Below are 15,190 nucleotides of genomic sequence, written 5' to 3'. Positions count from 1 at the left end.
GGAGATGGAGAACAGACAGAGAGAAAAAAAGAGGGGGGAGTAAATAAATCAGGGATGGGATAAGAAGGGGAGGAGGGGCATTAACGGAATTTAGAGAAATTGGTGTTCATGCCATCAGGTTGGAGGTTACCCAGATGGAATATCAGTTGTTGTTCCTCCAACCTGAGTGTGGCTTCATCTTGACAGTAGAGGAGGCCGTGGATTGACATACCAGAATGGGAATGGGACATGGAATTAAAATGTGTGGGCACTGGGAGATCCTGCTTTCTCTGGTGGACCAAGCGTAGGTGTTCAGCGAAACTGTCTCCCAGTCTGCGTCGGGTCTCACCAATACATAAAAGGCCACACCGGGAGCACCGGACGCAGTATACCACACCAGCCGACTCACAGGTGAAGTGTCGCCTCACCTGGAAGGACTGTCTGGGGCCCTGAATGCTGGTGAGGGAGAAAGTGTAAGGGCAGGTGTAGCACTTGTTCTGCTTACAAGGATAAGTGCCAGGAGGGAGATTGGTGGGAAGGGATGGGGGGGGGGGGGCGGGGGAGAAGACAGGGACAAATGGACAAGGGAGTCGCGTAGGGAGCAATCCCTGCGGAGAGCGGGGGGGGGGGGGGGGGGAGAGAGAAAGATTTCTTGGTAGTGTGATCCCATTGGAGGTGGTGGAAGTTACAGAATTATACGTTGGACCCAGAGACTGGTGGGGTGGTAGGTGAAGACAAGGGGAACCCTATCCCGAGTGGGGTGGCGGGCAGACATGCGGGAAATGGGAGAGATGCATTTGAGAGTAGAGTTGATGGAAGGGAAGCCCCTTTGTTTAAAAAAGGCATGGACACTGATTTCTCCAACTTCCATTAATGCCCCTCCTCCCCTTCTTACCCCATCCCCGATTTATTCCCCCCTTCCTTTTTTTCTCTGCCTATCACTCTTTGCCTGTTCTCTATCTCCCTCTGGTGCTCCCCTCCCCTTTCTTTCTCCCTAGGCCTCCCCTCCCATGATCCTTTCCCTTCTCCAGTTGCGTATCCCTTTTGCCAATCACCTTTCCAGCTTAGCTTCACCCCCAAACCCCCCCCCCCCCCGTCTTCTATCATTTCGGATTTCCCCCTCCCCCTCCTACTTTCAAATCTCTTTCCATCTTTTCTTTCAGTTAGTCCTAATGAAGGGCCTCGGCCCAAAACGTCGACAGTGCTTCGTCCCTGCCGGGCCTGCTGCGTTCCACCAGCATTTTGTGTGTTGCTTGAATTTTCAGCATCTGCAGATTTGCTCGTGTGTATGAGTGTAATTCCTCGCGATTTCCCAGTGGCTACCCGTTTTAGCTCTACTTCCCATTCTAAGACGTTGATCCATGGCTTCCAAGGCCATGATGAGGGCACCCCAGCGGGAAGGAAAAACACCTCATTCTGAGTACCCTCATGACCACTTCCAGATTTCTTTTCCAATAATTTCTCTCCCCCTTCTTCCCCCCCCCCATTCCCTAATCCTGGCTCCCCACTATCCCTTTCTCTTCTCACCTACCTATCACCTCACTCTTGTGCCACCACCCTTTGCTTTCTCCCATGGTCCAGTCTCCTCTCCTATCAGATCCCTCCTCCTTTAGTCAGGAGGTGGTGGGTGGGAGAAGATAAAAGGCTACTCATTTTAACCCCCTCCCCACCCACCTGCCCCTCTCACCTGGCTTCACCTGCCAGCTTTACTCCTCCCTCCACCTTATTCTGGCTTCTTCCCCCTACCCTTCCAGGCCTCGGCCTGGAACATCAACTGCTTATTCTCCTCCACTGATGGTGCCTGATCTGCAGAGTTCCTCCAGTAATTTTGTCTGTTGCCTGGATTTCCAACATTTATATTTCTAATCTCAGTCCATCGTGGCTCATTGACAGCTGAGACAGAAACAGCCTTTACTATTCAACCGCCCAAGCAGTTAGCAGAGTTGTAGTGAATGACTGCAGTCCATGGAACAAATAAACAACACTCCAATTCCTGTTGCAGCTCTATCCTTTCCGTCACCCGGCAATATCACCAGAATGGTGTCAGCAAGTCCAGCTTATACGCGATTCAGAAGTTTATTTGCAATAGCAACCATTTTCCACAAGGTGACCTCAGTGTATTTTTAAAAAACATTTGAGCTTGACCAGCATCTGCTCCAATTAGTCAGCAGATTTGAAAACTAATCACTCAGAATTCAAACAAAGGGTCACACTGAAATAAACAGACTAAGTGTCATAAGCAATTCAGCTTTCAGGGCCAAATAAGTAGCCCTATTTCTTAAGTAAACTTGATTGCTTAGCCAATCAAGAGGCATATGACAATGTGTGAACATCAGGAATTCAACATTGAAATGTGTAGTTTACCTTTGGCACCTGTACCTCCCAGATGATAAGTTCAGTTTTGCCTTTCGTAGTGTCTCTGCTCTGACATTCTGCACCACCTGCTGTACAGCCACTGTCATTTGAATCCATGCTATTTACATCTGAAGCTGGCAAACACATTAAAATTAAGTTATCCAGAAACTATACTTAATTAGCAAAGATATATTAAGAACTTTAGAACAACGTCATTGTTTTATCATGAAGCAGCATGCAGTCGTGCAGTCCCCAGCATTCAGTAACTGGCTAGACTGGTGGAATACCAAGATTTGAACACTACCAAACATCGAGGTTCAATAGCATCCTTTGACAGTATATAAACACATTCCACTGCCACTACATAGAAGAATCAGAGCCAGGTTCTTTTCCATCTTAAAGACCAGGTGCAGGTACAGACTACAAAGAAAGCCATTATCATTCATAGATCATATCAAGCAACCAAAATGGATTGTTGGATGAACCTAGAGATGTGTTGGAACACATTTTGAACTTGGGGTGTATAGCAAAATATTAACTTCAGCAACCAATCTTTAGACCTGAACATGGATTAAATTTAAAATGCAGCTCTGGGCAATTAACTGAAACACCAGATAATGACGACTAACATCCATTTTGGTTGCCTAGAGTCTGGGTATGAAGGTGGTGGTGTGAAAGTTATATGTAATAAGCATTGTAGATACATTGTAAATTTAGAATTTTCCTTTGATCTTTAGCATATAAAATGTCATAACATTGTGTTGATCAGGCCTCTTCCTCTGAAAGGGTCTCATTAAGATGCCTGCTGTTCGTTTTTGTTGAATAAACCACTTCTTTATCTACTAGCTTCAGTTTTTCCCTCCCTGGTGACTGTTTATACTAAAAGATGCATCTCCCCAAAAGGAAAAAAACTAAAGCAACGCAGTTGAGGGTCATCAAGGGGGAGCACTGAAGTAAACCTGGAATCTGATGGTTGGGTGTCTGAGTCTCAGTTCACATAGAACTGCAACAGAATTAAACGCTTCTTGGCTTGTGAATTTCAATCTGTAACAAAGCCAAGGCAATTAACAGAGTAACAGCAGTGAAATGATTCAGTTGGAGAGTGTAACAGAACTGAACTGAATAACTTGTCTATGCTTAAAGCTGCAAGTAATGGCAGTATAGTAGACAATAAAAATTCAGGAAGTCCATTTATATAAAAAAGGACTCAGTGAAAGAAAAACAATGAAATACAGGGATATAATTCCACAAACAACCGCTTGCTCTTAAACCTGAACCTCAAACAGGGTGCCTAACAGATCAATGCAATGCTTACGCTGTGAAATACAAAATCAAATACAATGTTATATTGTTTCTGACCTAGTACTGATGTACCAAGCTGGGAAATGGAATTCTGGCCATAATCAAGAGACATTGTCGAGAAAGCCAATGGCTTCATTTACTCTTTTATAGCATGTCTGACCATTACAATTGATAAATCAGTTCCAAGTATTCATTGTGTATCAGAAACAACCTTGTTAGCATTTGAAACCAATTTCCCCAGTTTCAGTGACAGCAATAAATAGGCTACTGAAGTTAATGTTAGTAGATGCTTCAATCTTAAACGTTTCTCTAATTGAAACTGCACGAGTGGGAAAACAAGAGATCCTATTGAAAGTCTGGCAAGCTCTAGTTATAACCTGGCCTGAATTAGGATAGGACTTTTAGACGTCCAAGCACCAATTTAAAAAAGGTTTGGTACAATTTCTATATATTCACTGATCAAACATCTGCTTGACTGCTGGTTCATGAGCAGATTTGCAATTCATTCAACTTTGGACAAAAATCAGGGGAGCAGTGGAAGAGATTTGTGAGAATGAAAAAGGACATTAACTGATGGACCGCATCCAGGACATGCATCAGAAGCTTTGCGTTCAGAGCCCTCAGCATTGTGAGGACTTCACCGATCCATTTCACAATCTTTGACCTCCTACCATCAGGTAGAAGGCACCCCAGAATACAAAAAAGGACCCCCCTCCCCCCCCAGGGCTAGGGAACAGCTTCTTTCCCCAGGCTGAGAGATTTATGAACGCTGCTACCACTCAGCACATATTTATGACAATATTTATTAATATTATGTATATTTAGCAATATGTTGTGTATGCACTTTATGTCAACTTATATATCTTTTTCCTATAATACTGCATTATTTTAGGTGCACCATATGACGAACAGACTTTTTTTTGCACCTTCTGGACCCTGCGGCTATATACACATGTACAGTTGAATGACAAAATTAAACTTGCTAGTGTTCTTTTCCTTGGTTAAAGGATTAAAAAGTGTACCCAATAGCACTATTGCTTCCATGGCAGCACTAACAGAGCATCAATTGATAGAACCTTGAGTAAGAATGGAGCAGTCATAATAACAGTGTTACACTATAGGCCTCCAAATCACTAGCAGCTAGCAAGGCATACAGATTATGGAAAGATGTGGAAAGAGGGCTATTTTATTCAGTGAAATTAACTTCCCTTATGTAGACAACTTCTTAGTGTAAACAGAGTTTGGTAGGCATATCCAGGGTTTCTTGAAACCATGTAATCAGTCCAAGTAGATACCTGACTGCACGGGAGCTTATTGGGGCTGGCCAGGTGAATGAAGCTTCAACAGCAATCACAAACCTGCAAGTTTTCATGGTTACGGGGAAGACTGATCCTGAGGTGGAAGTGCTAAATTGGGGGAAGGCTAATCACACTAAAAGTAGACAGAGGGCAACAAAATGCTGGAAGAACTCAGGTCAGGCAGCATCTACGTTGAAGGGGGAGTGCAAAATAAACATTCAATGTTTCGGGCTGAAAGTTTTGGGAGCAGCAGATTAAGTGTACATCCATATCTGACTTGAGGGAGTGGTTTTTTTAAAATATAAAAAAGCCAGTTAAGTGGAATTCAGGAACAGTATGTTCAGTGAAAGGATGGGAACCCTGAGAGGGGATATTATAAGTTTGATCAAAAAGTTAAAGGTAGTATGAAGTTTAGGAGGCTGAAATCAGACAAGACAAATAAAAAGCAGAAAGAACTTAAAATTAGGAGGGTCAAGAGGGACCATGAAATATCCTTAAGTATGATCCAGGTGAATCCCAATGCATTCTATAGGAGCAAGAGGACATCTAGGGAAAGAGCAAGCCCTGTTGCGGACAAAATGAGTTAATTGACTTCAAAAATGCATCACGAGGAATAAGTTAACAGTAAATGGCAGGATCCTGTGAGAACTGATATACAAAAGAATCTTGGGGTACAAGTCCATAGCTCTCAATGGTGGCAGCACGAGTGGCTAGGATGGCACATGGTGTGTTTGGCACTTTTGTTTCATTGACTATAGAGTACAAGAGGCAAAAGTCATATTGCAACCATGCAAAAGCACAGTTAGTCCATGTTTGTAGCACTGTGCAAATTATGGTTTCACTGCACTAGTAAGAATACGATGCCTTCTTGCAGAAGAGGTTCACCAGGATGATGTGTATTAGTTATCATGAAAGATTGGACTTTGATTGTTTACTTCTGGAGGCCGAGGGGGTGACCTGACGGAAGTGCATTAAATGAAGCAGATAGGGCAGATGGTCTCCCCTGCCCCAGTGTAGAAATGGAGAGCACTAAAGGGCATGAGGTGAAAGGGGAAGTTTAAAAGATGAGCAAGGCAAATTCTTTTAACACACTTAGCAGTAGATGCCTGGGATGTGCTGCCAAGGAAGGTGTTAGCAGTTATGACAGCAACATTTAAGAGTATCTTAAGACGTGAATAGGCAGGGAAGAGGGCAACAGACTATGTTCAGGTAGATGGAATTCATTTAATTGCTATCGTGGCCAGCATAGATAAAGTGAGCTGAAGTCTTTTCATGATCTACCCAGGTTGTTTGCCTAAAATCAACATACAGTAAAAATACTGAGTAAAAAGGCTATTTTAACAGAGTTATTACTAATGCTCCTGGGAGGCAAAGGAGAGAGAATACAACTGATTCAAATCATAGAAGTTTGTATTCATATAGTGCAGTTTGACAAGGTTGCAATTAAGAGCAATGCATTTGCCTGATTTATTAAAATGTTTGAAGACAACCGAAGGCTTGAACAGTTCTGGGAACAATTCCATAGGGTTTTCCTCACCTCATGGTTAATTTTGAAAACTAAGTTGATCTTCCAACCAGGAACAGAGTTTAAATCTGACACTTTTTAAGAATAACTTTTTAAAATTTCATTACCACATATGGTGGTAAAGGGCAAATCATTGGGGTTAAAGTGAAGGCTGATGGGGCAGGAAGGGTTATGGGGAGAAGGCAGGATAATGGAGTTAAGAGGGATAGTAAATCACCCATGATGGAATGGCAATGAACCAAATTTACTAATTCTACTCCTATATAATATGGGCTTATGGTCAATTTTTTACTGAAAGGTTGTTTTGCTGTTGACTCTCAATCCCACCAGCACTTCCTTGATTTTAACTCTTCCCAGATTTATGCATAAACTTCCACAAAGATAGAGTACACTACTAGAATGAAGGAAATTCTAATTGGGACAATTGACCAAAAGATATCGTGATGCACCAGAAGCACCTTATAGACTCATTTACATTACTGCTAAGGTAAGTTTATTATTTTACCTCCAGAATGATCATACTCCATTTCAAGCTGAAAGTGGGAAGCCCCATCAGCAGCTTCCTCTTGACCTCCATTGGCATGTGAGAGTTTAGTGTCATCCTGTAGTGTAGATTTATGTCCATGTTTCGGATCCTGCCCCAAGGAATCTTCTCCAGCTACAGAGTTATGTAGTGTGTCTGTATTTTCTAGTGTGCTTTCTACTAGGCTCAGTGGCAGATCTCCTCCAGATACATCTTCTGAGTAGCAAACACTGCATCCAGAATCCTCTGTGACAATGTTCAATTCCTCTGAAGATTTGTCATTAACTGTACTGGGCTGCAACTCCTCTGTGCACAACTGACTTGTGCTCCCAGGTGCAACTTTAGCACAATCCTTTGAAACACTTTCTTTCACATTAGTTTCACTTGATAACACCTTTGGCCCTCCAAGCTTCTCCTTGCAAGTCAGTTCACTTTGAACATTGGTTGCCTGGCAATTACTCAATGAGCCTTTATGGTTTTCTTGGTTGCAAGGACCCACATTGGCTTGGGATAGATATTCTCCATCAACTCCATCTTCTGAGAGACAGACACCGAAACCAGAATCTTCTGCTATTGGATTAGCTTCTTCCAAAGAGTTGCCGTGTACTTTGGAGGTGGTCAACTCTCTGGAATGGCCTTGCTCTTCATCTTTACAGATCTCTTCAGTCAAGTCTTTAGCTGCCCTCTCCTTTGGAATCACGCTCTTTGGTGTTACTTCTGTCTTATAGTTCTCTTCAGTGACCTCCCTTAACTCAGCACATACTTCACGTGCATCTCTAGCCACAGGCAATACCATGGAATTTGTCAGCTTATTTTCCACTCCAGTTGTGCACTCTCCCTCTGCACAAGGACCCAGCTGTGAAGAACACAATTCTTCTTTGGCAGCCATTATTACCTCTGAGATCAAATCTGCAGCAGCCTCTTCAATCTTATCCAGATTAACTCGTTTGTCAATTGGTTCAGTGGACACGCTGTCATCAGTGAAGCAAGCTTCTTTACTGAATTGGTTTCTCTGCTCAGATTCTTGGTGAAGACCAGCTTGAATTAAATAGGGACTAATACCAACACTATTCAGTGCTGTTTTGAAACATGCTGGCTCTGTTGTATTTCCTGAATTTTCACCTTCTGGTTCAGGCCTTTCCATGGAATGGTGATCAGACACCAGATGTTCACATTCTGTTGGAGCTGCTGTAGTGAGTTTTGGTAAAGTTTTGTCAATTTTTCCTTTGGCTTCTAGGTTATCAGAAGACTTTGCAATAGAGAATGGAGAACTCGTAACATTGTAGACTGAAGATTGTCGTGTTTCCAAAGAACCAACAGTGGTTTTATCCATCATTTGATGGAGGTAACCATCCTTTTCAAGCTTGGGTGATACCTGAATGGGGCCTTGCACATTGGGCATGAAAAGAGCTTCTTGGGTTTGAGAGGAGTCCAGAACTAACTTTTGAGCATTCTTTTCTGCACTGACATCCCGGAACAAATTTGCAGCAATATCTGGTTTTCCTAGTGTTTCAGCCTGTACAGTTGGCACTACTTGCAACTTGGCTGTACTTTCCTTCTGGTTATATTTCTTGGCAGCAGTGACCGTTTCATTTGTACCTTCCTCTACAGTAGCATGATTCTCTTCCCCAATCTTGTTGTCCTTCTCTGGCACAGCAGGAAGCTGTTTATTACAGATACTTGCACGGCTTTTCTTCCGGGTGATGTACCACCACCAGCCAAAGAGGGCCAACACGCCAGGGAGGGCGTAAGGAAAAACATTACGAAATCTTAGAACCATCGCGGGACCTGAAAAACAAAATGATCTTTGTAAATGGTCAGTTGCTCAGAAGGAAATCTTTGATCTCTATTATACATCTTGAAAATACAGTATTAAAATCTGGAACTATTACTGTGCAGTGCAAGCCAATCTGACATGTTGAGGTCTGTGGTGTTGAAGAATTTGTTGGACCATTAGTCTCTGAATACCCCACTCATTTCACTACATTGTGCCGTGAAAGTATATTTTTCAGTGAACCTGCAAGTTTGAAGGGAGCACAGGAAATGAGGGCTGGTCATTTTAAATATAATGTGGGAACTATGGCCCAAATAAGCCAAAAAGCAATGAGGAAGAAGGAGCAAGTGAATTGATTTCCAAGTGATTTCTAATAGTGTTGGTTTGGCATCTGGACATGAGTGCAGATGTTGAAATCCAGAGAAACAATGTGGTTCCCAACCATTTTTATGTCACAGACCAGGCTGGGAACCCTTGTGCTAGAGAAACTCAAGTTGAGAAGCATGTGTGTGGGGGAAGAACGATAGCTGGTATAACATGAGTGAAAGTGGAAAGCCAGATTAAAGCAGTAGAAGGGCTGTGGTAAAGATTTCCAAATAGCTAGGTCGGGGATTATGATAGTTTTACTATACTTAAAACTCAAATAAACCCTAGGAGAGAATGGAGAAGCTAACCAAAATATGATCAGTTATCTCTTTGGTCATATTCAACCTATTGATTGGGATGTGGGGAAGAATTCCTAAAATTCTCATAGTAGTTGCATTGTTCAGTTATTCAAGTATTCACTGCAATGCAAAAATCAGTGTTTTTAAGATTCAAAAGGACATTATACAAATAATTATGCATATTCAGCTAAATTACTTTATTAGGCAGCTGCTGAAGTTTCCTGAATTTTAACAGATCTTGGTGGGCAAGATCTTACCCACGAAGATTAGTTAAAATTCAGAAAACTTCAGCTGTTGCCTAATAAAGTAATTTGCCACTAAACAACGCAGTGCAAGGATTTAATGCCAAATGGCCCCATGCCTAGTGAACAGAGCTGACAAAGGTGTTATGAAGTAACTAAGCATAGTAATATGCAACAGCTTGAAGTGTTTACATAGTATTTCATAACTGAACATACAAGTCGCACGGTGATATTCTATGTACTCCAAATCAACTTCAATTCCTGTTATGCTTTCAATCTATAACACTGCTTTAAAGTGTATATACACATGTAGTTGAAGGTTCAAGGTTTCCTTCACCCAAATACAATAATTGCTTGCAAAAACTATAGGAAAATAGCACACGTGCAGCCTGTTACAATTAGCCAAACTTTGCTGTACAAATAACAGCTGCGATTTGGCTTGCTCAGAGGTAATAGCTCAAATTTCAAGCCCCAATCAAGGATCACCTCTGGAGTTTACCCCATTCACAAATAAACAGGAAAGTTATAGATTTAATACAAAGATAGCCCAATACATTAAACCAAAAAATGCTGCTTTGAGTAAAAATAGTGAAAAACCTGTTTTTACAGCTTATACAAACCTATTTTCATTAACATTGAAAGTTGTGTCCAAAATAGTGCCAGTTTTACTAAGTACACAAACTATTCACATTCACGCTGTGAAACATAGAACAGTGCACAAATGGCAAACAATTCTGTATGAATATCATAGAGTTTGAAAAGGCTTTGATGGCAGTTACAGGGATAGCCCCTGGCAAATTGTCAAATCATATGGGATCCATTCCAAAATTATCCCGCATATCCAGAGTATCTATGCTAATTTCACCAGCACAGTCTGAAACTGCAATTTGAACTGAAGTCAAGACAGATACTATTTAACTTGGTGGCTGACAGATAGGGGCATTATTGGCTACTTTAGAAGACCTTGACTTTGAAGATGACCTCGCATTACTATCACACATACCCGCAGAAGCAAGAGAGAACTCAGTACCTGTGTACTTCTGGTGGACAGGCTGGACAGTCAGCCAGAGAAAGACCGAGACCAGGACCCACAATGTAGAGTGTCCTTCTGTCGTCAAGGAACATGGCTTCGATTTATCCAGCACAGGCAGATTCACTTACCTGGGCAGCATCATTCAGCAGGATAGGACGAATCCAGTGCAGATTCAAAGCTAAGAACATCTTCAAACAAATGGGGACCAACCAAGTACAGCATCCACACCAAGATGAAGGCATACCAGAGCTGTGTTCTGTCCACCCTCTTGCATGGGTCAGAATGCTGGTGTATGACAGAACAGCCTTGCCAAGCTGCCATTCCACACCATGAACTTCCAGAAGACCCTACATATTTTCCAGCCAAAAATAATCTCCAACAATGCTCTATTCTCTTCAGCGTCATCAAGAAGACATGGCGACAATCACCATGAGGAAATGCTAAATGTGGATTGGCACATCATGAGAAGAGGAGCAAACTCCATCAAGACATCATTGAAGGGTGGAGGAAACATGGGATACCAAAGGCAACTTGGCACCATACTGTAGGGACAGAACCACACTTGGGACACAATAGAGAAGATGGCCAAGGACAGACAGATGGAGTACCTCCATTGCTGCCTTAAACACTGATGGCATTAACAGGCAGTAACCTACTAACAAACTATCCACAGATAATTGCAACTACATTAAATAAAATGGGAAAAATGAACTAATTGTCCAGAGTAGCTGGAGGTCAACAGATAAACTTATCCTCTGGTTTGAATGGATAGACTGTATCAACATATTTCTAAGACTAACAGCTCGCCAACTAAAATATTCAGATGCATTCAAAGCAGAAAAGGCCAGTTGCCAGGTTTCATCAAGCCACAAACAGGATGAGTGGAAAAGTAGGAAATTTCCTTCCGAAAGCCAGTTTACTCTATCAGCCACAGTTTAATGGATTGTATGGTTGTCCATTCACGAGACTGTGGGCTTACTCCACAATTTAGCCTCACATTTCACAGGAGCACCAGGAACTGCACTACTGGATTACCAAATTTCAAGTACTTGTTACATCCAGGCTCTATTTACCATCAGACAGATGACAATGATAAATTAAAGGAATTAAGGCACTTTCCTAGCATACTGACTAATACTGCAGTAGACTAAACTATATAGCCATCACACTTGAGCCTGGGGAAACCTATGTATAAATTTGCAGTTGTACTTCTAACAGTGGCTGTTAAGCACCAAGCTCAAAAAAGGGCAAAACAGCAGCTAGTGGTTAGCGCAACACTATTACAGCTGAGGGAGGCAGAGCTGAGAGTTCAATTCCAGTGGTGTCTGTAAGGAGTTTGTTTGCTCTCCATGGCCCCATGAGTTTCCTCCAGGTGATTCCATTTCTTCCTACAATCCAAAGACTTGCTGGTTGGTATGTTAATTAGTCATTGTAAATTGTCCTGTGATAGGCTAGTGTTAAATAGGTGGGTTGCTGGGTGGCACTGTTTATTGGGCTGATAGATTCTGTTCTGCACTGTATCACTAGATTAACTAAATAAGGCTATAATTAGCATTAGATGGAAGTCTCTTCCATCTCCAAGTGACTGAAACTGAGAAGACTATGTTTAGCTGCTAGAGATACTAATTTTGCTCAACTTGCAAACTGCAGGGGGACATCACGTGATGACGTAGATCGAGACGTGGAAATCCAGCTCTTCCGTAAAAAACAGTAAAATAATGTTTGTGAAGAAACGTTAGTAAATACTTTTTAAAAATTACTTATAAACTACTCAGGATTGTCTTAAGATATGTCTCCTAAACAGAAGCAGAAGAAAACTACTGCTTTGAAGACAACACAAGTTGGAAAAGAATCAAGGCCGGCCGCCATGAAAGAGCCTCGGGCTCAAGTGCATTTTACTTCCGGCGATACAGAACAGGAAACTGCGGCAACATCAACCATTTCCAAAAAAAAAAGAGCAACAGGAATTGCGCATGCATGAAGGAAGGGGCATGCACAAACACGAGCAACCCAAACTACAATTCCCAGCTATGATTGGAACTGAAAGTGAAAGTGAATATGAGGTGGAATCAGATTCTCTGGATAAATCAGATGAAGGTGAAGAGACAAACAAAGAAGAGCAACAGGAAGAGGTTGGAGGTGATATTGGAGACATAAAAAAATCTTTGGTGCAAATAATGTATGAATTAAAAGCATTAAAAGTAATAAAAAAGATATTAAAAATATGAAGATTATGTTGGATAAAATGAAAAGACAGGACAAAATGGACAAGAAAATTAAAAACTTGGAAGAAACAACGGGAGACACCATTGATAAGAGTGAATAAAATGGAAGATAATATTTCTGCCTGGACATCAGAAAGAAAATGGTTGTTGGAAAAAGTGGACATACTTGAAAATTTTAGCAGACGAAATAATATTAAGATTGTTGGACTTAAAGAAGGTATAGAGGGAGAGGATCCAATAAATTTTTTTCAAAAATGGATTCTGGAAATTTTGGAAATGGAAGAAGGAACCCAGTTCATTGAAATTGATAGGGCTCACAGAGCCTTAAGATCAAGACCTCAAGTTGATCAAAACCCACGATCAATCTTGATAAAATGCATAAGATATCAAGATAAAAAGATCCTGAAGGCGGCTGCCCAACGTGCCAGAAAGAGAAATGAGCCATTGATGATAGAAGGGAAAACAGTTCTTTTCTATCTTGATAAAAGTTATGACTCTTTGAAGAGAAAGAAGGAATTTAACCCAGCGAAAAAAGTTTTATGCAAAAAGGGTTATAAATTTATATTGCACCACCCAGCAACCCTGACAATTTTTTTGGATGACAGAAAAAGATCTTTTACTGATTATCGGGATGCGGAAGAATTTGCACAAGAACTCCCAAATATTTGCTAACCACAGCCAAAAATTTAAAAGTGAAATGGATTAAAGATGAAGACAGGGTCTGTGAATGGAGTTGATGGATGTTTAAGGACAGAAGAATATTTAAATATATTCTTAATTATATGATACAGGGGGAGAAAGGTAAAAATTTGAGAAATATTAATCGAGAGTAGTGATACTATTTTTTCTTCTCTTATATAAACTTTTTTATGTTACGGGGAGCTGGGGGAACTTCGGATCAATTGCTACGGGATTCACGTGTGTAATCATGGCGACTGCCATGACCCGTACAACGGATGGGGGTAATGTTGTGTTTTTTTTTATTCACAACATTAGTAGGGAGTATTTTGTTATTTTTTTCTTTATAATCTATTTTTCTTTAATCTTTCTTTCTTTGCCTGGACAACCAGAGGGGAGACACATAGCAACACAGAGAATTTTAAAAAGATCCCCCAAGGTATTACGAAAGTTGAAAAGTTAGGTATTACTATAGACTGGAGTAACCCTGTTAAAAAATGACTAATTTACTGAATTTTTAAAGTTTTAATGTTAATGGGCTTAATGGACCGGTGAAAAGAAAAAGAATTTTAACATACATTAAGAAAATGAAAATAGATAGCTTTTAGCTGCATTCCATTTGAAAAAAAATACTTATAATTTGAGAAATATGAAATATTTCTGTAAATTTGGCACCCTTATTTACAAAAGATAGGATTAAATATATAGGTGCTCCGAAGACAAAATTATTGGTTATTTGGGGAAATAAATAAATATATATACTAAAGCTATTGTGAACTCCATGGAGCACGTGGGGATCTTCCGATATCCAGGAATTCTTTTTTTCCCCTCTTTCTACAGGGATATGTTGGGGGGGGGGGGGGGGGGGGAGGGTAGATTTTTTTTTCCTTCTGTAACCATTCATTCGAAAGTTCAATGAAAAAAATTATTTAAAAAATTACTTGCAAACTTCAAAAGGCCAGTTTCATACTCCACTGAATGAGGTCTGAATAGCTCCAGTTAGTGGCTAACCCGGGGGTCGGCAACCCGCGGCTCCGGAGCCACATGTGGCTCTTTTACGTCTGCGCTGCGGCTCCCTGTTGCTTTGGGAAATACTTAGTCAGTATTTAATTAAAATGTATTTTATGTTAGTTTGTTAGTTTTTGAAATGTAATTCTAAATTTGAAGATTATGGTGATCTTGTACAATCTAAATAAGACGTTGTGGCGACCCATTTCCTGACACATCCGAACCGGCTCACAATTAGCCAGCGTTCAGGCTAAGGGAGATAGCCTACGGGGGTTTGTGAGTACGTGTCTTTTGCAGCATCCGCGCCCGTGGGGGGCGGGTTGAGGGAGGCTTAAAAGCAAGGCTGTTTAGTTAGAATAAAGCTATCTTTGACTGCAGTTTACTGACTGCGTGTAGCACACCGCTACAACGTGTTTTTATAGCTGGCTGTCCAGAGGAGAGGTGCTAAAACGCTTTGTCACGTGTCTGGAAGAAGTGAAAACTTTCCTGGGCAGCAAAGGGCTCACCTTTCCTGAGCTGGAAAAGCCAGTGTGGCTGGAAAAGCTACACTTCATGGTAGACATGACAGCGCACCTGAACACGC

The 15,190-nt window shown here is 41.3% G+C and overlaps 1 protein-coding gene across 1 annotated transcript in view; it reads right to left on the bottom strand.

Moving 5' to 3' along the window:
* Window positions 1-15,190, bottom strand: part of akap1b (A kinase (PRKA) anchor protein 1b) — a 64,071-nt gene that overhangs the window by 26,524 nt on the left and 22,357 nt on the right. Inside the window, exons 2-3 of the mRNA XM_059973516.1 lie at window positions 6,965-8,770; window positions 2,344-2,468 (exon numbers count right to left, since the gene is read on the bottom strand). Of these exons, the coding sequence (XP_059829499.1) occupies window positions 2,344-2,468; window positions 6,965-8,762 (1,923 nt within the window). The 5' untranslated portion in view covers window positions 8,763-8,770. The remainder of the gene's footprint in view (window positions 1-2,343; window positions 2,469-6,964; window positions 8,771-15,190) is intronic.

This window comes from Hypanus sabinus, chromosome 6 (genome assembly GCF_030144855.1).
Source record: "Hypanus sabinus isolate sHypSab1 chromosome 6, sHypSab1.hap1, whole genome shotgun sequence".
Taxonomy (NCBI): Eukaryota; Metazoa; Chordata; class Chondrichthyes; order Myliobatiformes; family Dasyatidae; genus Hypanus; species Hypanus sabinus.
The sequence above is the reverse complement of the archived record's forward strand: the minus strand, read 5'-3'. Positions and strand labels throughout refer to the sequence as shown.